General features: G+C 35.7%; 1 protein-coding gene across 2 annotated transcripts; it reads right to left on the reverse strand.

Moving 5' to 3' along the window:
- Positions 1-6664: 6664 nt before the first annotated feature.
- LOC140815055 (putative cyclic nucleotide-gated ion channel 7) lies at positions 6665-12663 on the reverse strand. 2 transcript variants are annotated; one of them, XM_073174158.1, is made up of 8 exons: positions 12506-12663; positions 11800-11960; positions 10963-11548; positions 10227-10439; positions 8917-9221; positions 8637-8748; positions 7922-8158; positions 6665-7648 (listed from the first exon to the last, which is right to left on the reverse strand). In XM_073174158.1, the coding sequence occupies exons 2-8, from the start codon at positions 11856-11858 to the stop codon at positions 6917-6919; spliced, it is 2244 nt and encodes a 747-aa protein (XP_073030259.1). In that variant the 5' UTR covers positions 11859-11960; positions 12506-12663; the 3' UTR covers positions 6665-6916. The 2 variants fall into 2 exon arrangements, with proteins under 2 accessions (XP_073030259.1, XP_073030260.1); XM_073174159.1 differs by lacking the exon at positions 12506-12663 and adding an exon at positions 12264-12487.
- Between the last annotated feature and the right edge of the window lie 11364 nt (positions 12664-24027).

A 24027-nucleotide genomic window follows, 5' to 3' on the forward strand; every position in this document is an offset into this window, starting at 1 on the left:
TTTGAAATTTTTCTTCGTAGGTGTTTTCCCTGTACTTCGAGATGAACTTGATGCTTGGGACAATATCCTACTCCTTGATGGTCCACTTCTTTGTCCAGATTTGTAAGATCTGGCTTTCTGTCTAGACCAAACAGATCTTGATTTCCAAGAACTTCTTCCACTTTGGGCATACAGATGAGTCCTAAAACTTTTCCTTTTATGCTTCTGTGGTTTACTTCCAATAATAGTTGAAAGATCATTTTCCTTACAACATAAAGGAGTACGTTTGTTAATACCCCTTAAACGTTTGTATTTCTTCTGTAATGCTGCCATATGACATCATTCTGCCAATTTTCCTTTGAGGAAAGAAGCTCTTCGTGCTAATGTATCTGGATTTCCAGGTATGTATTCTCTTATGAGCATTTCTCCCCAAGGACTTGGCATTTTTGAGAAGAAAAGCTGGATAGCTATATCTTCTTCGACTCCTGAAATCCATCTATATTTAGTGAATAACATAATGTATTCATCCACCAAACATATGTCATATAATTCCAGACTATACAGATCTTGAGTATATTTCTTCTTCTTCTCTGTCTCTTGACTATTGAAATAGTCTATCCTTATAAAGTGTGCTTTAAATAGGGTAGCCATTTTTCCAGCGATCGCACTAAGAGATTCACCAGCCAGGACTGACTCCTTCATGTCTAATGAAGTCATGTCCCAAGCAATTTTTACTGATCCCATAAAACTCATTTCTAAAAGTTTAATGAATCCTTCTTTGTTGAGATCAAGTGTCCGTGCTGCGATTCTCATAGCAGATGTCCAATCATTTATGAGATCTTCTCTGTTTTTGAAATCTAATACTTCAAGGTTGAGCATAACCCCGTAAGGATGTATAAGTTCTAAAACAGTTTTTCCCCAGGGTGTTTGGTGCAAGAGAATTTGATTTCTCCTTGTCCTTGTCCCTGCTGGGTGTGATTATCCACTAGTGTGAAAATCAGTTTGAGATTCTCTCATGTTTACATTTTGAGATCCCACACTTTCCCTTGGTGGTTCCTGAGAAGGTGACCAGGTTATAGCAGGTGGTGTTTCACCCACTGCTGTGTTCATCTTTAGATCTACTACTTTGAGATTTGCGAAAGATTCCGCAAGCTCTTGTAGATCCTCCAGACCAATCCTTTCTAAAGTTGTCATCAGATTAATTTCTTTTCTGAGATAGTCTTAATTAGATTGATCATATTTTCTTCTTCAGTCAAAGGTTTTGACACCACTCTGGCCTTCCCTTGTTTCTGTAACAAAGGTTCGGTACCAAATGATGGTGGTAACCATCCTCCTGAAGTTATTTTACTAGAACTTGGTTGTTGTTCTAGTTTCTGATTTTTGTTTGAAGGATTTTCAAGGATTTTCTCAACTCTTTGTGGTACAAAATATAGCATATTATCATAATTTTGTACTGTCTTCTGAATTTCCCTAAGATCTGAAGAGATCTTAGAGGAATCTGGAACTATCTCCAGAAACTTATTTGTTTGAATCATAAGTTTACCTGAGGATGCAGTAGCTTCCCTTTCTACTTCTGATATCTAACCATAGTTAGATACACTTGTTTATATTCCAAAATATTGGAATATTCCTTGTAAATTATTTTTCTCGAACCGAAGTTCGGATTCATAATTTTTTCGAAATTCTCCTCCTCAAACATTTTGTTACTTTATAATAATAAATCTCGTGTTTGAAATAAATTAACCTTATGCTCTGATACCATTTTGAAAGCGCGGAGGATCAATTAAAATTAATAGAGAATAAGGGGTATTTTTGTCTTTTTTAAACTTATAGGGAGTTTAAACAAATGTTTTTAGGTATAGGGAGTTGGAATAAATTTGAGTTGGGTGTTAAGGATTTATTTACAATTTACCCTTATATAATTGGGATGAATGAAAAAGAGATGTGGTTACAATATCATAATTGGGTTGACCAGGCCGGCTTGATGAGTGAGATGTTGGTCTTCGAGCCTACTACGCCCTCTAATGCTGGCTCTGTAGACAATGTATCTGGGAACGTATTGCTATGGAGATTAAAGGTCAAGCCAGGGTTTCTCCACTTTCAAGGGCAGGACATAACCATACGTGAAACTTCCGCCTCATATGACTCCTCTAGGGATGGAGATAAGCCCAAGTTTGTGTGGTTAAGGTTGTTGTACGCGATCAATCTAATGTAGCCAAGGAACTTTGATTAATAGAGGTACAACCCAAAATAATAATAATAACTCTCCTATACATATAATGTGTTCTCCGGCTTGTGTTTCAATGACGGGTAACGCAGTCAAACTACCCGTGCCTATCTAGGAATCATTCATACTATTCCAATTTAGCTAATGATCAAGAAAATCTGTATTTTTCTGCAGATGATGATAATGTCCGCTCTTGGTGTGCTAGGACTTGTTCATGAATTCTCAGGATAGATGAGTAAATTTCCGGTTTATTTCACCATCACGACTAGTGAATCATTAAGATTCATTTGTTTCCAACTGAACCTGTGACCCTGAGTGTGACCAAAGAAGAGTCACTATATGTACACATGTCTGATCCCACATGTACACCAAGAACACTCCAAGAAACACCAGTGACTTCATTAAAACTCCAAATTGGAGCAAATAAAAATACACTGGAGAATTGTACCTATAAAGAGATTATAAAGATACAAAAGAAGATAAATAATTTTTCCCTCAAATGAATCTAGATCTAAGGTAGGGGAGCCCTGAATAATCTAAACGACAAAAGATAGAGTATACTTGGGCAGGGAAGGTCATAACTCTAGGATGTATCGCTTATGAGCATGAAAACACGTCGTCATCCCCTCTGCAGCTGAATTCCCCTTTGGAATATATGAGAAAGATGCATCGGCCGCCCCCTCAAAAGAATATGGGCCTTAGTAACAATATGGTCCATATCCCATTGACACCTCCGTGAAAAAAGAATCATAATGACCATCTGAGAATAGGTTTCATTCCAAATGAGAAAAATGCTAAGATCAGATGAAACATCTACTACTTAAAAATGCTACTAATTTTTTTCCACAAGCTCATTTTCGAAAATTCAAAAATATGTATGCATACAACACTGCTGAAAATTTCACCTCTCAAAAATAATAGTAACCATCTACCGGATGAAAATACTGCAGTTTAAAAATAAAACAAATATGAACGAGTAAAAATCTTGATAACCAATAACACAATAAAATGTATGAGTAAAAATATTCATGTACACTCCTATCTCATAAACATGATATGCGGAAGAAATAAGGTCCTCAGGTTCACGTGCGCACATCCAACTCCGCCTACTCAGTTTTCGGCACCTCCAACCTCCTTATCAAAATGCTCACCTGCATCATTCATATTAAGTGAGTCTAAAAATCAACACACCTGTAACGTTAATACCAAATACATATACATAACACGAAACACTAAAAAATACTGTAATAAAAATATGTTTCATGATCTTAAGAGCATGAACGTAAACATATCATAAAAGCATAATGTGTCAAAACACCTCATCATATCATTATACACTTGTTCATATTCTTAATCGAGTTCAGTTCGTTAGTTGTGACTTTCGTATCAGTTCTAATTGTATCAGCTCTATTCGTTGGATCCATCTACATATAACTGTGGTACCCGGCGACGGGGACATCGGTATTACCCATCCACTGAGTCTTGGACTTACAGCTAATCGTATACATTTATCGCCAACCACAACCAACTTCCATCCTTCAAAAATACATCACTTATCAAAATCATACATATACGTAATTTTCATAATTTCATAAAAATTCATATACGTGATACATAACATTTAAAAATATGATAAATTTGTGCTCAGGACGCTGTCATGACTAAAAACTCGACTCAGGTGCAAAATGATCATTTTGCCCCTGGAAACCCTAAATGACCATTTTACCCCTGGACCTCCAAATTTCGACCCGAAGCCAACCAAATTCCTTAAAACACCTCAAAACATAATAGCAGCATTCTTAGATGTAAACTTGAGCTCGTTCCAAAACTTATATGACTCATTTTAAAACTTGGATCGGGCTCCCGATTTTAACCCGAATCAACCTGAATTTCAACCACTTTTCCCAACTTGAAATATGACTTAAACCTATAAATCCAGCACCTAAACCTCACATTCAAGTCCACTTAAGCCCCTCAAACAGCCATGAAAGTTATTGGATTTTTCGGCCCTTTGCTAATGCACAAACTCTAATGCACCAAGCCACAAACCTTCGGCTCTAGCCCACTCTAAGCCAGACCAGCTTCGAACCAGCATACCTTAGGAGCAAGACCAAGCCTAGGACCCCTTCTCTGGACCAATCATCCGAGCCTACAGCCCCCTGCACTCAACTTCACGTGAAACGGCCGGAAGCCCTAACATCGAACCAACCGAGCCGCCTTTCAACCCAGCCCTTCGAACAGCTTATGGACCACGACCAGCCGCTCCAAGCCCTCTCCCAGCCCAGTCACGGACCCAAGAGGGTTTGCTTCATGGCTGGAATCGAACCATGAACGGTTGCACATCCCCAAACTCTCGATCTAGCCGCAACCATCCCAAAACAACCTAGGTTCAATCGGCCCTCACCACGGCTCGACTCCAGCCCTTATTTACCTAAAGCCTTGATGTGTTCAGCCCCCTAGGATCATGATTCGGCAACCCCTTACACAAACACAAGGAAAAACATGAGTATGAGTTAAAAGAAAGCATATTTCATGACAAACCTTTGCACAAGTGATGCTATATGATAAACCAACGAATTCTTCATGTAAATACATATACATCAGCTTATATATATGGTGTAAATGATGAGAAAAAGAGATACATGGTGCGCCTTAAGAATTTGTGTTCAAAAACTTGAAGATATGCGCGTAGGACCAGCACCAGAGGAGCGGGGAAGAAACATTCTTGAAGCCTAGGGAGAAAAGCCGAGCTGCTGTTGGTTTTACTTGAGGGTGAAGGCTGCTCAATCAGGGGAGGGGCGGCCACTAGGTATAATTAGGTTTAGGGTTTGCTAGGATAGTGTTTAAGTAGAGTATTAATGCACTAATGGGTCATAATTAAAAACTAATGGATTAAACGGGTTTTGGGCCTATTAAGAACTAAAAAAAATCCATCAAGCCCAATAATACTCCTGAAAAATATTTCTTTTGGTACGTTTTTGAAAATATTGTCCGAGCCCTCAAAAAGTCATCCGAATCTTTAAAATTGCGTACCGGTTAAAAATATAATCCGACGAGTAAAAATACCCAACCAATGTCTATTTTCAAATATCATACTTAAATACACCTCATACTAAATAATTAAAATTAATTATTCAATAAAAATATTTTTCCTGATTATCCCCGGTCTCCGTTACCCGTTCGAGCGCGAAATGAAACTTAAAATCCTAATGCATGAAACTTTAAAATATACATGCAATAACACCTAACCATGCAATATTCATGCATTAAATATATAAAAATCATTAAACACATATTTTATAAAATCTTACACTGCATGCAGTCGGATTACGTAGTTTGAATTTACTAAACTTTACATCAGAACAGACAAAAATACCCTCAAAACCGTCCAAAACTCTGCCCGAACATTCGACTCAACTCCAATAAATTCACTGCAAGAAAGAACAATATGACCCAAAAAGTCCCAAACAACAACAGGGAGTAACAAACTCGAATAACTTGTATCTTTATAACATCTTACTCGAATTTCTTAACAAAAATTAAGGAGCGCTATCTACCCACTATGAAAAAGTAGAAATTTTAGTTACTCTTCTGCACGACATTGGTCTATTTTCATCCGATACCCAACCATTTTAACTTGGGTATGTTGAAATAGGTATCTAGTTGGATATTAATATTAAATTTTGTAATCGTACTTGGGTAATGGCCCTTATAGGACTCGACCCATTTAAAATTAAATATTAATATTCATGCATTATCTATTATATGTACATTATCTATTATATTATATGTTTATACTTACAGTTCTAGTCATATCATGTTCATCCTTGATCGAATGATGCAAATAATAAATATTTTTAAATTTAGTTTTATACTAATACAAATAGTAGGTCTCTTGAGATAGTCTCACATATTTTCATCTGTGAGACGAGTCAACCATAGCCATATTTACAATAATAAATAACATTTTTGACATAAAAAGTAACATTTTTTTCAAATGTGACCCAAATAAGAAATCCGTTTCACAAAATTGACTAATGAGACCGTCTCACAAAATTTTTTCGTAATATAAAAAGGTTATATCAATGCTAATTTATAGGTAATAATTATTTGAAAATGAAAATATATTTCTATTATTTAACATAAATTACAAGTTCTCAGAACGAGTACTTTAAGGAATGGTTGACGCCCCGGCAGGATAAGGCCCAATTTAGCAGTAATACTATAAAAATTAACATTTGTATTTTCTTATCTTATCTTTTTTTTTTTTTAAAAAAAAAAAAGGTAAAAGTAGGTGCAATAAATTATATATTGCCAGAGTTGGCTGTTAAGTTAATTATAGTAAGAATACAAGTTGAAGCTAACAAGGGTCAACCAAATGATTAAGAATAAATGTTCATACATAAACATGTGTCCAATGTTATTTTCCCTTCATTTTCTATTTATATAATGTATGCAACAACAAAAAATGAAGTGCAAATAAGATCGCTCAGTGTTCGTGTATTTGAACGTTAAAAAGGACTGCAGAATATATTTGTGCTCTCTTGAAAGTGTATTACAACCATCATTTCTACCTCAAACTCTCCACTCGTATAATATGACACTATGACGAGAAATGTAAATAACGAGCGGAAAAAAATCACATCGGAAGCAATGCCATATGATCATCTAAAAACTACACATATTCCACTGGTCAGATGTTCTGTGCCATTATTCAACAGCAAAGTCAGGCTCAGGCGGCTTTTGCAATTTGATCATCCTACTAGACTTCGACTCGCGGGACCTGCGAACTCCACGTAGCGCGTTAGCCGCAAATCTTGATGCCAACATTGTAGCCCCCAGTCCTGATGTAGTACGACTGATCAATCGAATTTTAGCTGCTGCTTCTTCTTCTTCTTGTTCGTCTTCATCATCATCATATTCTTCTATCGAACTTTCATCGTCAGTTTCATGGCGATGAAGTTCGGCCATCTTCCTCCTCCAATACCGACGCCACGTAGCTTGGATAAAGGTGGCAGCCCAGGTCCTCCATTGCTGTGAGTAGAAACGGAAGGTATGTTGAACCTGTCGACTATGAATACGTCTAAACTGACTGGTTATAAATTTGAGTTCATCTGCTATTAAAGCAAATGCCTCTACTTCTGTTAAAGCTTTCACAGTACGAGTAGAAGGTGGAAAGTTGGCACCGGATTTAGGATCCAAAGCCCATGTCAGAAGTTCTTCTCCGCAAAAATCGCCTTCTTTCAGGAAACCACGGTTAAAGAAACCAGACCTTCCGCCATCTGTCGTCACACTCTCCAGTCGACCACGGATAATAAAGAGCATTTCGTCAACAGGGTCCCCTTCACGAAGTATATATGTTTTTTCTGTGTATAAACTTGGTTTTAGCCTTTCACAGATAGCGTCAAGCAATCTATCATCCATGTTTGCAAAGAGAGGAACCTGAACATCAAGACATGAAAATTTTATCTTCAGTGATTCTATTCAGCATGATGATGGCACAAATGTAATGGGCTAGAGCATTTGTAGAGCAATTGATTTTGAATCTTACCACCACATATAAGGCGCAATTGATTTTGAATCTTACCACCACATATAAGGCTGAAATTCCGCAAACAAATTTTTTTTTCTCTTAACGAGAGTTGTTGAATTAGATTTCTTCTTAAAGAAACAACTACGAGCGTATAAATACTAGATTAAAATGTTTATACATACCCTTCTGACCAAATTTAAACAGAGATGTCGCTTGATATCTCTTCTAAGATCTTTTGGTAGATTTTGAACCAAGCTCTCCTCATCAACTCCTCTAGTTTCCAGCCATTTGTACTGATCGTAGCGCCTTACTCTTTCCCTGAGTTCTTGTGGCAGTACTCTGTGATGCATCCATTGCTCAGAATCGCGTCTCTTGATCCTCATTTCCTCAAGCCTAACTGTGAGAGACTGGAGATATGTCTGTAGCATAAACAAGGTCCGCAGAATTGAGCACTCGGCCATGAAATATTTTGACAGTTGTGACCAAGATCATAGAAATATCTTTAGAACATGAAGAATACTGTGAGCTTGACATAAAAAGTCAGTAAAACAATGGGAGTTCCAATATTCACTACTATCGTGGCTGTGTGCCAGATTTTGAACTACTCTTTTGATTGTAACCATGAAAAAGGAAACATGCTGGAAACGACAAGTCACCACAGAATAAATATGATTCTTCGATGAGAATTAGATATTGATTTGTCTTTTTTACCCTAAAGTGGAAGTTTTGCCTCCAATTTATTTACTAGGATGTTAAACATGGGGCCCTGTAGTAATCCGTTTCTCAGGCACTAATCAAAGATTTTGATTCTGTCCCTTAGCAAGACTGAAATGGAACTTTCAACAGAGCAAGTTTAGTTGCAATTATGCATCAATAATAAAATGTTGGTGTACAAACCTGCATATTACCAATCAGAAGAGCAAAGAGGAGGAGCCCAAAAATAGCTACTGCGATGGAAAATAGAACTTCTCCTGGGTACGTACTGGTTTGAAGCCCCTGACCAAGTGTACTACAGATAGAGAAACAAGACTAGTCATTCTAAATCAGCTTCTTACAGACATAATGCTAACAAGTTTCTAAAGTGTATCAAATTCATTCAATCCAGATAATGAATTATAAACCAGAAGTCTAGTGCACCACATAGAAGGCTATGAGGAATATGAAAGAAATAAAGGACCTTAAATTCTGTAGGCCCCACCACAAACAATAGAAGTATTTTGAGACAAAATGCTGGGATCCAAGAATACCAGATGAGAGAGCTTGTGCATATATTCCATACTTAAACTGTGGTGTTTCATCATCTGTTACAGCACATTTTGGGTCAAGGATAGCCTTGCTGTTGTTTATCCATTCAGTCATGTTTGAAACCCCATCTGAGCAATAAAGAAAATTTGGGTTACAGCTTCCACTTTCCCTGCAAGCTTCATCCCAGCATGCACCTTTGCGTTCAATTGCTAGTAGGTACCATAAAGCTCCAACAATCTGTCACGCCATTAGCAGCATATTAGGTGAATGCTTTCCTGGAGCTTTCTACTGGTGTCAATACTATAAAGTGTGTTATGCAAAAGTAGAGTTGATAAGCAAGCTCGAGAGTTCATATTGAAGTCTATGACACTGGTATCAGAAATGTCAACCTCAATATAAAAAAAATTAAAAGGAATTTTTACCGCTTGCATAAAAACTCAATGTGCACCTACAATATTTGAGTCGTATATTGTTTTACACGTGTATGATACAGTGGCACATATGCGCACACACATATATAGACAGATGCCTCTGCACACCCATCCTTACTTATTTTTATGTGTGAACATGCATGTGAGTAACACAATAAAGTACATTTGTACGGGTGGAAAATGTGGGAGGAGCATCATGATGATCTTCACAACCAACCAAGAACATGAAACATAAAGTATCAAATAGTTGTTCTGTGGAGTTTTCCGACTTCATTGTCATATTTCTTAAATGCTCAATTCTTTAGTTGTGTATTTCCATTAAGAATTATATCTTTTATGTAGACAGACGTAGCATTTACTCAAAACAAATATCAAGTATTCTTAGCATGAGTAAGTACTGATCATTATGCAAATAACAGCATAAATGTTTTTTTTAAAAAACTTTGCATTTCATACACTCCATTAGATGCAAGTTGTTTGGAATATTTATAAAAACTTATGGCAAACATCGCGATTATAGGGAGGTAAAATTTTCAAAATTTATGTGCTTCCCTACAGCCCAAAAAATGACTGACTGGACATCGGTAATGCTCTATACCATTAATCTGGGGCTGTCATCCTTTGAAGAAAGTCTTACCTGACTAGTCTTGAGCAATATTTTCTTATTTAAACATGTGTTTTGAAAGATTATCGTTCTTGAAAATTAATTGGAATAATTTACAATAAATACTCACTTTTTTGACACAAACTTGACTGAATTCCGAACTACAATAAATTATCAGCATGCCAGCACAATATTGAAGCTACTTACATGACTAGCAAGCATAAACCATAATAAATAATATGCTGCACCAGCCCATGCAGTTTCAGCAAACACACCGGCTGTCTTCTTTAACTCGGAAGTCAGAGGCAAAAACCGCACAAATCTAGGTATGTATTGAAGAAATACAATAATCACTAGCGCTTGTTTTGTCCCCATTACATCTGAACCTCTTGATCCGTTCAAGAACCTCCAAACTACAATCTGCAGATGACATGAAAAGCCAAATATTGGTTCTCAGTAAGAACTAACAGTAAAAGGACAGATCACAGAAATTAGCACCACATAGCATGTTCTCTTAAGCCAATAAAAATTGCTTGCAAGTATGCATTTATTTTTCCTCTCATTCTCTGTCACAGACATAGACACACACACGGAGGGTTGGTGGACAAGACTGACTGAAAATTTTTCATGGCTATGCCTATAACAATCCTGATTTCACTGTCACATATAATAGTGATTTTCCTGTTCTTGTATCTACAAGCTTTGGGGCTAAACTCAATGGACACAAGTGACAATGAATCAAAGCGTTTTTACGTAGTTGGAAAAGGTTTAATTTTGGATACATGTCCACATGTTCACAACAAAAGGACATGCACTTCGTAAATCAAATGATAAAACAATAAATGACATTCATGCTTTTCGAATAAATGGCATCTTATGACTGAAACAATGCAAGCATTACTTTGAAGAGTATAGTTTCTAAAATGTTAGCATTTTAACACACCTGAGGAAGAGGAAGTACAGAGAAAAGATCCACAAAAAAATAACGATGTAGGTATCGGCTAGCTATTTCTTTGGGATCAATAACCAGCTCCCCTCGCCCAAAAACCCGAGATGAAGGTGCAATATAAGCTGTTCGGAATTGCAGAACCATACGAACAATGTAAAACGCATCAATGATGGTTCTCAAAGTTGTGGTTGTGTATGCAAGACTATTTTGAATATGAAGGCACATTTGATCATCCTCGAAAACGGGAAGATACAAAAACAAAGGATCTATTGATACTGCAAATATGCAGGAGATAACCAAAAGCTTATTCCAAAGAAGAAGACTCTTGTCTTGAGGATCAAATATTTTTCTATCAGAAACTTTGAGATCCTCCGGAAATACTGCTTTTGTAACCCCTGATTTTAACGATCGGCCAAGTGTGATAAGTCCTTCGGATCCTCTTTGGAATCCCACTCGTAATGACTTTGATCCACTGTTTTTGTTACGTCCAGGAGCAGTCAAACCCTCCAAGCTAAACCCACACCTGTTCTTTCCAGCCATGTCGGATCTAAAAGATAATGATGAGTTCAAGTCATCCAACCTACAACACAACAAAACACGAACAAAATAATTAGATGTCTGTTCACAGAAATCTAGATGTTAATTAAAAACTGGCAAGTGGGAAGTAAAACACCGATGTGTAAAGGTCCCATATTACAAAGGTGGGCAATAGAAGCATTGATATACTGACAAAATGGCTCGATTGTGCACTATATCCATCAACTTCAAGAAAATATAGAAACGATAATAGAAACTTCTAACCTCCTGTAAAAGAAATTGTACATTACATACCTTACAAATTTCTCCTTTTGACCGCCTATATATTGCGACTTAAAACCAGATTCAAACATTATGTCCAGAAACAAAGATAGAGAGTGAGTATCAATTCCTCTAGAAATGAACCAAAATCATCCTGATCTCACAACAATCGTGAAACATCATGTCAAGGAAACCTGTGACCAAAATATAGAATAATCACTGAAACTAGAAAGCTGTATATAATCAAGCAAAATAAATCAGATGTACTCATGGCATACGATCAGGGGAAACAAAAAAGAAAATTATGCACCTTTTTTGTCACAAGGTATTAATAACAAACTGCAATTTTTTTCTTAATGAGGAAACTTAGCCAATTTTAAGTGGGAGAACAACGAATTTTAGGAAATGGAAGACATCGTATGATTTTGCTCTAGTACATACTTGATCCAAAGGGCTAAACAATTTAATTTAAATAAATAAATTGGGAAATAAAAAACCTTCGATCATCCAATGCCTCGTCATAATTGATCATACTAACTAGAGCACAAACACAAACTAAAAAAATTTGAATTTACGAATCATAATAAACAACAGATTCCCGAACAAAACCCATCCTAACATTAATGTACGAAATTGAATCGCCCTTATATTTCACTAAAAAAAAGTTTTGTTGCATCGATCTTGCTCCGTTGAACAATTCAGCGAGAAATGTAATGAGAATTTGATCGGATAAACTTACAGTGATCCATTCTTCAATTTCGACGTCTTTGGACGGGAAAGATTCAGATTTTTTTCCCTGGTAAATGTGAGAATGAGAGACGAAGAGACATTTTCGCGCCACAGCAGTTACGAATTTCTCATAGCTTTTTGGTATTTCATCATTCGGGTAATACACGACTTTAGCCTCCATTAGTTCCGTATATAGCAGTTGAAACAGCACATGTATTTTGAACCATAACATCAACACAAATTTATATAATGTCCTTTTTAAAAAAAAAAAAAAAATTATTAAAAAATTAACCACAATAGTAAGTCTATATTGAGACTATCAGTCTATATCAGCAATAATAAATAATATTTTTGATCTAAAAAAATAATATTTTTTCTTTTGTATTGAATCGGATTAGAAATTCGTCTAAAAATGAAATGTTTGTTGGTAAATATTATGTAAGCGATGATCTATTCAAACTCAATGTAATGGTTGTTAAATATGTAATTAATGAAATGAATTATCCTTTTTACTTACTCGTGTCTTCCAATTTGTAGTATGTTAGACTAGGAAATGTTCATTATGGTATTATTCATAGATTAATAGCTTAAAAAGCATTCTTACATTCTGAATCGGTAAAAAACACAAATTCTAAACTTGTGTTGAAGAAAAACTAAGAAGATCATATTTCCAAACCACTAAAAGAAATAATGAACGTCTTGATCTAATTCACATATTTATGTTATTTAAAAGGAGTGCAAACACGTGGCAGAAATAAATATTTTATTACTTTGTCGATGATAGAACAAGATTTTGTTGTGTATCTTCTCAAAAGTATAGATGATTCCTTAGAAAATTTGTCATGTACAAAAGTGAAGTTGAGAATCAACTTAACAAGAAAATTAAGTTGTTAAGAAGTGATCATGGAGGTGAATATGAATCACTATTTACTGAGTTTTATGATCAACATAGTATCATACATGAAAGAACTGAACTTATTCTCTTCCGTAAAATGACATTGCAGAGAGAAAGAATCGTACTTTGAAAGAAATAATGAATGCAATGTTATTGAGTTATGTTTTACCACAGAATATGTGGGGAGAAGCTGTTCTAACAATAAATTACCTATTAAATAAGGTGCGCGGAAAGAAACAAGATAAAAGTTCATATGATTTATGAGAAAAAAAGAACTCATTCCTGCTAATGCTTGTGAGTCTAAAGGTGTCTTGAACATGTGTTTACACGCAAATCTAAGAAATAACCAAATTCTTCTAAAATATTATATGAGACTATGGAAAAAGAACAAGAAAATCATTATGAGGTTGAACACCTACGGAGCAAGAAAGCTATAGTAGAAAAATCATTTGGTCCGGATTTTATTATATTCATTATAGAAAGTGAAGCTCAAAGATTCAAAGAAGTAGTGAATCCGTCTAAGAGGCTTATAAATGGATTTTATTACTTTCACTAGGTTGTAAATCAATTTTCAAGCGGATTGGTAATCAAGGGTTACCATCAATGTGAATGTCTTAATTAGTTCGAGACTTATTTTCCTGTAATGATAATAACTTTTATCCGTGTGATACTTGTGATTGATGTCTTGCAGAATCTTGAACTACACAAAATAGAGGTAAAAACTACTTTTCTAAATGGATATTTAGAAGAGAAAATTATATGGAAGGATTTGGGTTTTTTTGCGCTTGGGCAAGAAAACAAGGTTTGTAAACTTGTAAAGTATCTATATGGCTTAAAACAAATACCAAAATGACTCAAAAAATTTGATAAAGTCATGATAAAAATTGGATATAAAATAAGTGAATGTGAAAATATATATACATGAAGGACACTAAAAATGGCTATATCATTTTATGTCTTTACATAGATGATATGCTTATCATCAGAAGTAATGATAATATGATTAAATCCAATAAGAAGGTCCTGAATTCAAGATTCGGCATAAAAGACATGAGACTAGCAAATGTAATCTTTGGAATTAAACTCCATAAAACATCAGAAGGGCTAGTTCTAAGTCAATCCCATTATGTTGACAAAATTCTTGAAAAATTCAATAAGAATGATTCTCCATTGGCTAGAACTTCGATAGATATGAGTCTACATCTATCAAAGGATCGAGGCGAGAGTATCTCTACATTAGAATACTCTCGAGTTGGAGTCAGCTACGTCAATTCTTAGAAAATGATCTTGGATGGGCGAAACCTATGTCGACTATATGTATACATTGTGCTAGCCAATTTGTAATCGGAAGGGCAAAAAACAATATGAATAATGGTAAGTCTAGACGTATACACTACAAGAAATTTCAGAATCAACAACACACATACGGCAACGGTTCTAACTAAAACTGTTGTTAAGCAAAAGACAACGATTTTTATAAAACCGTTGTCTTTTGGGGGTCAAAGAACGGTTTTTAGGGTCAATGACAACGGTTCCATAAAACCGTTGTCTTTGAGCATTTATGACAACGGTTTCATGAACCGTTGTCTATTAGCGTGTTTTTTAGGACAATCGACAGCGGTCTTTAGCGACGGGTTTGTTAAAACCGTCGCTAAATATTGCGACAGTTTTAAAGAAACTGTCGCTAATGTCAGATTAGCGACATGTTAAATACAACTGTCGCTCAAAGTCGCGACGGATTAAAACAAAACCGTCGCTAATTTAAAATTAGCGACCGTTTGTTTATCACTGTCGCAATAATTAGCGACGGTTTTACTAAACCCGTCGCTAATTTCAAAAATTCGACACTTTTGAAAATACCGCCTAAAATTCTCTCCATTTTCTTCCACTCACTCTCTATAAATACCAGCAAGTTCGCTACATTTTCTTCCACCCACTTCACAACACTTAAAATTTTTCTCTCTTACACAATTTTACAAATTCACAACACTTAAAATTTTATCTCTTACACGATTTTACCACTTCACAACAATTAAATTTTTTATCTATTTTACCAATTCACAACAATTAAAATTTTTATCTCTTACACGATTTTATCACTTCACAACACTTAAAATTTTTATCTATTTTGCCAATTCCAACATAGATTTATTAAATTATTAATTTTTTTTTATTTTACCTAAAATATTAGCAACGGAATGCATACAGTAACCGTCGCTAAATAGCGACGGTTATCTCATGTGTGAAAGAAATCTTAATTTATAAAAATGACAGAACAATTCAAGGACATCATATCTACATGCCAGCTAAAAAAAAATATTTCACAAGGAAAAGTTCAAAGAATAACACCTACTTATCATATGTAAGATTTAACTGTAGAGTTTTATCAACAAGATTTTTTGTCAATTTTCATTCATGTGGATGATAGTTGGAAAATGCAATTTAAATTAAAGTTTTAGTGTGAAATGTGAGAGTGTTTTTTGGCTCTCCACATTTTTGAGTTAATATGGACAGTTGGCTCTCTACATTCTTTATAGACTTTGGTGCGCCTTTTTAAGTCCTCTGCTACAACATTGAAATCTTCATTGATGCTCGCCCTTCACTATTTTGCTTCCTCAATCTTCATGCATTCACGTTGGAGCGATTGAAAAGCACCACCCCAACGTGAAATTTTCTGTCCTATTTCATCAATTCTCACCGCTTTCCATCTTTTTCACCTAAAATTCAATTGATGCACTTGAGAAGTCACCCTAAGCATGAATTAGCAACAAAATGAAGAAAATATGGACTCAACACGAAAACGTATTCAAAAAACAACTGAAATCAATGTAATAAAATATTCAACTACGACCCCTATCAAGCTATCGAGCTCCCCATGCTAATCTTTTGCTTTTACTCGAGCTAAATATGCTACAGAACCCAACAAACAACAACAACCACCAATTCAATTGTGATTTCATTGCTTTCATTTTCACACCTCAGTGACTCTTTGAGATTCTTACCATCAATCAAGTAACAACACATGTCATCGCACATCCCTTGAAGTATATACGCTAAATTTTTGCATTGAACGTGAATGTGTTTATGTGTGTGTTACGTTGTTTATATTATCATATAGTTCAAATAGATTAATTGTCCAAATTACAAGTATCTAAATCGACAATTTAGTGAAAGTATCCCTCTCATACACCCCTTCTTCACTAGTTACTCACCATCAAAACAAAAATCATTAGGAATTCTTTATGGTTCACCTGAGGCTACCAAATAAAACAAGGACTGAACAAAAGGATGAGGGTACATAGCTCATTTTCATTTATGCACGATTAGATTTTGCATCTGATATTCCTCTATTCCATGCAATACCTTTTTTTAGCCTAGAAATAAGATTTCATTCTTTTATTTGGCTCTACTTCACCTTACATCTCCTTTTTCAAAAGTTCATTTTTTCAAGAAACTCTTTCTTTTACAAGTGCAATTTTTCACATATGTACCCCTATATGACGTTAATAAGTGGCTTTTGGTTTCAATTTTCTAAAGGTACAATATTTAAGGCTCGATAAGGATGAGTTAAAAAGTTCATATTTCAAGGTAGGCTCAACTAATTCAATAATCCAAGAAATTTTTTTGTATCATTTTCATGCGGCTGGTAAGTACTTCGTTTCAGAGGACATATATTCAAGTTTAATGAACACTTCATGCTTCTCAAATTTCCCGCAAAAAATTCGAATTTCACTATTTCTCGTACACTTGTTCCAACATATGTGTTTAAAATTATTCAACATTCACACAAAAAATACATGATTTAAAAACAGGTGTATTCTAAACTAATAAAGTGACTAAAATCAACGAGCATGTATGTCATCAATTCATGTTCATCATTGGCCAACAATTACCAATCTCATCACCACCAACTGCTTGTCTTATGACTCAACCAAACCAATGCATAACAATTGGACGCTAAAAATGTAAAATAAAAAGATTATCCACATCCCCATACTTAATTCAAGCAATGTCCCCATTGCACTAAAGGACACAAAATGCAAAACAAAAAAAGATACACCATGAAACATAAAAGAAAAAGAGTATCCCCCTCCTCATACTAAAGTCGTCCAATATCCCCATTGCACTAGACGACACAAAATGCATAACAGGAAAAAAAGACACCATGAAAAATACGAAAAATATTAAATAAAACTGAAAATAAAAGAGACAAAGAAGGCTTACCTGATCACTGCTCAGCCTTGTCTGGTGGTGGTACTCCTACCTCACTATCCCGTGGATGTGGAAACGCATATTGGAACTGAAAATGTGGAGGGTATGCTGGTGGTTGTGGATAGGTGAATAGATCAAACCCCACTTGTTTTTCCATGACCCCGCATCAAGGAATCCATCGATTCATATAGGCGTTATTGGGTTCTTGGTACTGTTTCTGGTAAGCCGCAAAAGCACAAAGTTCGTCAACCTTGTCATTAACTGGCGTCTTTGGAGTTGTGGTGACAGTGGTGGTAGGGTGGGTCCTTCTTATATTTCTTCCTCCTCTAGGACTTCCAAGGCACTTTTCTCCCTCTTGATCTTGATCCAGGAGTCATCGATTGGTTTCATTGGTTGCATCCATTCCCCGTCCTCATTAATGATGACCCCCGCTCAAGCACATAATTTGGTAATGATCATGGGGAAAACAAGCCAATATTCGTACAGTGGATAAAATTTTGAATATGTAGGAAGATTAATTTTTTCACATTGATTGGAACACCTATCACCAGTGCATATATAACATTAGCTCTATTTTTTTAACATCGCTTGTGTGTGAGACGGGCATCAGATGCTTTGACATAAAAGCATATGATAAAAAGGGCTCAAACACTAAGAACTTCTCAAGAAAGCAACTATAGGAATTCAGATCCTTCCAAATATAATACGGACAAGATAAAGTTTGGATGATCAAATTATACTATGGGTTTGCCATAAAATCCTCAAACAATGCCTCATATACCTCAGACGTGCTTAAATATTCATTGATTGTTTTGGAGTCAAATGAAATTAACATACCCCTAACCACTGTCTTGTTGTCGGTCTTCTCTGATAAATTTGCATAAAACTCTCGAACCACCAGAATTAAAGCAGCCTTAGGTTGAGCACAGAAAATTTATCACCCCCTCTCAACAAATCTCTTTTGAACTGCTAATTCCTTGGGAGAAAATTAAAACTCCGCTCAAAAGTGAGACGCCTATTTATTTTGTCATGTTCAAACCTCGTTCTAAAAATCTCATTTAAAAATCACTCAATTCATGAGATGAAGAAGAAGATATGTGTGTTACCTTCACTTTCTTATGTGTCATAAATGAACCTCATAGTGATATGGGGAAGAAGAACTGCAACTAGACTAGTATGGAGAGGAAGAACTGGAGTGATTCCTTCAAATCGAGAGAAAGAGGATGACTGACGACCTGTGCCAACAAATTGAGCGCGAAAGAGTGAAATTTTATATAGGACGTCGAGATTTCAGAGAGAAAAAAGATATGGAGAAAGGAGAGAAACATTTATATAAAGTACGGTGTGTTAAGGCAGTCGAAAATGACCGCCCTAGAGCGCCTATTAAAATTTTTTGTCACGTCAACAATGCATGTCATGCTGGGGTGGTCGAAAGAGTTCCCTCTAGCACAAATTCACAAAAATATTTCGAGGACAGGGGTAGTTGCACTGGGGCGGTCTAAAATGACCACCTAGAGCAAGGAAATCTGTCTCACCCATCTTTTTTTATAACGAAGAAAAAAAAAAAAACAAAAAAACAGCCAAATTTAACCAGAGAAAATTAAAATATCTAATGCAATGTGGAAATTAAAAGTAGAATGGAAGAAATTTAGTTATTGATAAGTGCATTTTATGCACTTACATTATTCCTATACTTCATATAGATTGTTAGTCTTTTTGAGCGGAATTACGCGCTATTGTTGTTTTCTGGTGTGATTGCAGGAATCTAGGTGCGGCTACAATATGTGTGTGAAAACGAGCTAAAATGGCGCCTAGAAGTAGAAGTGGGAGAAAACACAAGATCTGAAATGCAGTGAGACTCGCGCATATGCGCGAGTAAGATCGCGCATATGCACGAGCAATGCCCAAAGCGAGGTGAATTACAGTGGGTCTCCCGCATATGCGCCGCTCATGGCGCGCATATGCGCGAGAGACAAGAAGCAAGACCAGAGAGCAGCGCGCATATGCGCCGCTCATGATATACGCGCGCAAGAAAAAGGCACGCACAGGAGACCCGCGCATATGCGCGAGTCTGTGTCGCGCATATACGCGCGGCGCAACCTTTCGGAATTAAATAGGTTTTCGCGTGGATTTTTAAGGGTTCCGAAATATTTTAGAGGCAGTCGTCATACCACTGGAGAAAAGGAGATTAAAAGTCAGAGCCCGGAGCACGGGACGCGAAGAACGACGATAGAAAACGTTGAATCCGGACACGGAGACGCACTTTCATCTCTCGCCAACACGTTCTTAATTCGGTTTCTTACTTTTACGTTTTTAATGATTACAAACAGGTTTTGTATTGATTTAAATTCGAGTATGAACTAATTTTATATTCTAGAGATTGATGTAGTCTTGGTTGAACCTATGTTAATGACATTTTGAATTTTCATGAATTAATTCGTCGTGTTTATTTGTGATTTCTCGTGATTAATGCTTTTGGATTACTGGCCATAATTCGATTGATCAAATAATTAAGATCTAACAATCGAGAGAGGGGATTGAAATTAGGACAGGAGAAATCACATCGTTAGATATTTATAACGTGCAAAAGACGTATAACTCTGACGAATCCATAAGAGGATCTTGGTTGCATTTATTACGTATTGCTTGATTTTGAATAGACATATTAAAATCGGTAATAGGTAATACAGTTCTATTTATCACTCGACAGAGGGAATAGAAAACAAATTGCGAGTTCTTGGTTAGTAAATACGATGCAATTTAATAACATGTTAGTTAATTTTGATTTAGCATAGGGGAAGCCAGACGAAATCATATCTCTAGATTTATTTCCTCAGTGAATTTTCTACTGCGTACTAGAATTACATGAATTGTTATTTTATTTGAATTTATTATAAACCAACCATTTGATCTGTCTAAATAAAGTCGAGCTATGTCAATTATGGTAATTAATATACAATTTTAAATAATTACTCTTCGTGGGATCGATATCTGTACTCAAACCAGTACTAAAACTTGACACCGTATACTTGCGGTATTGAAAATACGCAACAGTTATCAGTTTATATTTAGAGCTCAATTAATTCCCCACCTCATTCCTGACTGCCTTGGAACCGTGTGGTCTCTATATGTGACTCCACTGCATCAGCCAAATAGTGCTTGAATCTCTGGGCATTGACAGTAAAATTCTCATCTTTTTCATATTTCAAAATTATAACTCTTGACGAGTATACCTTACTGACGACAATAGGTATAGACCATCTTGACGTGATATTCCTTGGGAATAACCTCATTCTGGAGTTGTACAGGTGAACTGCATCACCTTCCTTGAATTATCTATGCATGATGCACTTTTCGTGGGTCTTTTTGTCTGTTCTTTGTATGACAGTGCCGAGTCATAGGCTTGAACCCTAAATTTCTTCATTTAGTCTAATTGTAGAGATGACAGTAATCAACACATAATCAACCGCAACAAAAATATTTTTTTGTAGGCTTAAGTAAGAAACAGTCCAATAAAATCCACACATCATACATCAGTCGATGATGTTATTTAATGGTATTTCATAAAATTTAGAGATGTTACCTGTGTAATTACATCTATCACAAGAAAGAACATATGCGCGAGCATCCTTAAAAATACTAGGCCAATAAAAGCCACATTCAAGTACATTTTCCATTGTTCTTGTTGGCCCAAAATGTCAACCTATCTCGTGAAAAGTTAAAATTTTCAGCACAAAATTACTGGCCATAATCCTTAGGATATGTGCAGTGTGTTCTTAAGGGTATTAAAAACACAAAAGTAATATCTTTGTCTCCACCCAGCATTAAAATTATTCAAATAAGGGTTGTTTCTAGGACAATTATAGCTATCCACATGATTCATTAGCACCCCATCAGGCACATATAAAGGATTTCCATTTTGACAATCATTCGTGGAGTGGTCACCATCATAACATCACAAAATACCTCTTGAATATTCATAGCAGTGTCACCCATACTCAAACTATCACAATCTTGTTGTTCAAAGCCTCAATCTATGCGAACATAGCAGTAAAATCATACACTTGATTCATTCCCATAGGTATTGTAATACCTGATTACTCGTACAAATGATAATAATGCGTTTATGTCGTTTATTATGTAGTTATTTAGCTCATTAGATTTCACGTGATGATTGAGGTATCAATATTGAGATTGAACATGATTTTTATATTGTTCATGGTGTATTGAGAATGAATATATGTCTAAATAGTGATAGTAAGATGTGTAGGTAGAAATAGTGTAATGAAGTTGGTAGGAAATGAGAGGAAAATATGGCTGTTTTTACGAGTTTTAGCATAATCATTTGAATATTGATCCAAATTATGTGAGGTCATAATCATTATAAATCTAAGATATCATGCTACAACTTTCATGTTTTGGGTTTTGTCCAAATCATTGTGGAAGAGCCAAAAGTAACCCAAAGTGTCGTGTTTACCGTCATTCTCACTGACACATGTTAGGAGAATAAGCATAACTCTTTCCTCAGACCTCCAAAAGACATGAAATCAATTGGAGATTCAAGCCAAGATATAAGGCTACAACTTTATGTTTATACGTTTTCAAATTATGAAGGGAAGAGTTGTTTCTGGAGCAATCTTTGATGAAGTAGTGAGCAGAGGCAGAACAAGTGGCGCACGAGCGATAGAAAATGACCGCCCGAGCGCCGCTATGTATAAGGAAAGATAAACTTCGAAATTCTGGACATATTTATCAGTTCTTTCCTTCCCTTTTCATAGCAAAAAGTTATGCTACCCAGAGCCAACAGAAAAACTATGCTGATGTGCGATGTCGTCGATTGAAATTTCAGGTTGGTGACCATGTATTTGTAAAGATATCACCATTGAAGGGCATTTTGCGTTTTGGTAAGAAGGGAAAATTGAGTCCAAGATATATCGGTCCATTTGAAATCTTGGAAAGAATAGGAGACATAGCCTACCGAGTTGCTTTACCACCGAACTTATCAAATGTTCGTAACGTTTTTTGTGTTTCCTTGCTACGGAAATATTTGGCCTATCCTTCTCACGTTCTTCATTACGAACGATTGGATTTTGCATCGACTCTCTCGTATGAAGAACGGCCGGTCCAAATCCTCGATAGGAAATCAAAAGTGTTACGAGGCAAGGAAATACCCTTGGTAAAAGTGTTATGTCGCAATCATGCATTTGAAGAAGCAACTTGGGAACGAGAAGACGAGATTCAACAGAGATATCCTTAACTATATGGTATGTCAAATTTCGAGGACAAAATTCTTTGAAGGAAGGGAGAATTTTAATGCCTGGTTACTCATACAAATGATAATAATGTGTTTATGTCGTTTATTATGTAGTTATTTAGCTCATTAGATTTCACGTGATGATTGAGGTATCAATATTGAGATTGAACATGATTTTTATATTGTTCATGGTGTATTGAGAATGAATATATGTCTAAATAGTGATAGTAACATGTGTAGGTAGAAATTGTGTAATGAAGTTGGTAGGATATGAGAGGAAAATATGGCGGTTTTTACGAGTTTTAGCATAATCATTTGAATATTGATCCAAATTATATGAGGCCATAACCATTAGAAATCTAAGATATAATTCTACAACTTTCATTTTTTGGGTTTTGTCCAAATCATTGTGGAAGACAAGCCAAAAGTACCCCGAAGTGTGTCGTGTATACCATTATTCCCTCACTGACACATGTTAGGAGAATAAGCATAACTATTTCCTCATACCTCCAAATGACATGAAACCAATTGGAGATTCAAGCCAAGACATAGATCTAAAACATTCATGTTTACCACTTTTTTCAAATTATGAAGGGAAGAGCTGTTTCTGGAGAGATCTTTGATGAAGCAGTGTGCAGAGGCAGAACAGGTGGCGCCCGAGCAGTAGAAAATGATAGCCCGAGCGTAGGTGCACTTCAAGCCCACCAATTTTACAGAATGTTTGGCACCCGAGCGGTAGAAAATGACCGCCCAAGTGCCGTTGTGTGTAAGAAAAGATAAACTTCGACATTCTGGACATCTTTATCATTTCTTTCCTTCCCTTTTCACAGCAAAGCACGAAAGAAAAACCAAGAAATTTTCCTCCAAAGCTTCTCTTTCATTCCTTTCATTATTTTGAAGTTAGATTTTAGTTCTCCATCACAAGAGCATCCTAGATTTGTAAGTTTTTATCCTTTTAATGGTTGTTATACATGTAGAAGACCATATAGATATAGTGATTGGATTTTTGATATATTTGATAGTATAGGAGCGAGATACATCGTCTCAAACCAGTGTTTTTACGCTTGGACTGTAAGTTGGCATGTTCTTAAAGTAATACATGAGTAATATTATGATTTCAAATACTTTCCATTGATTATTGCTATATGTACATTGTTAGTATCTTATTGAT

The sequence above is a fragment of the Primulina eburnea genome, chromosome 15 (genome assembly GCF_022965805.1).
Source record: "Primulina eburnea isolate SZY01 chromosome 15, ASM2296580v1, whole genome shotgun sequence".
In the NCBI taxonomy this organism is placed as follows: Eukaryota; Viridiplantae; Streptophyta; class Magnoliopsida; order Lamiales; family Gesneriaceae; genus Primulina; species Primulina eburnea.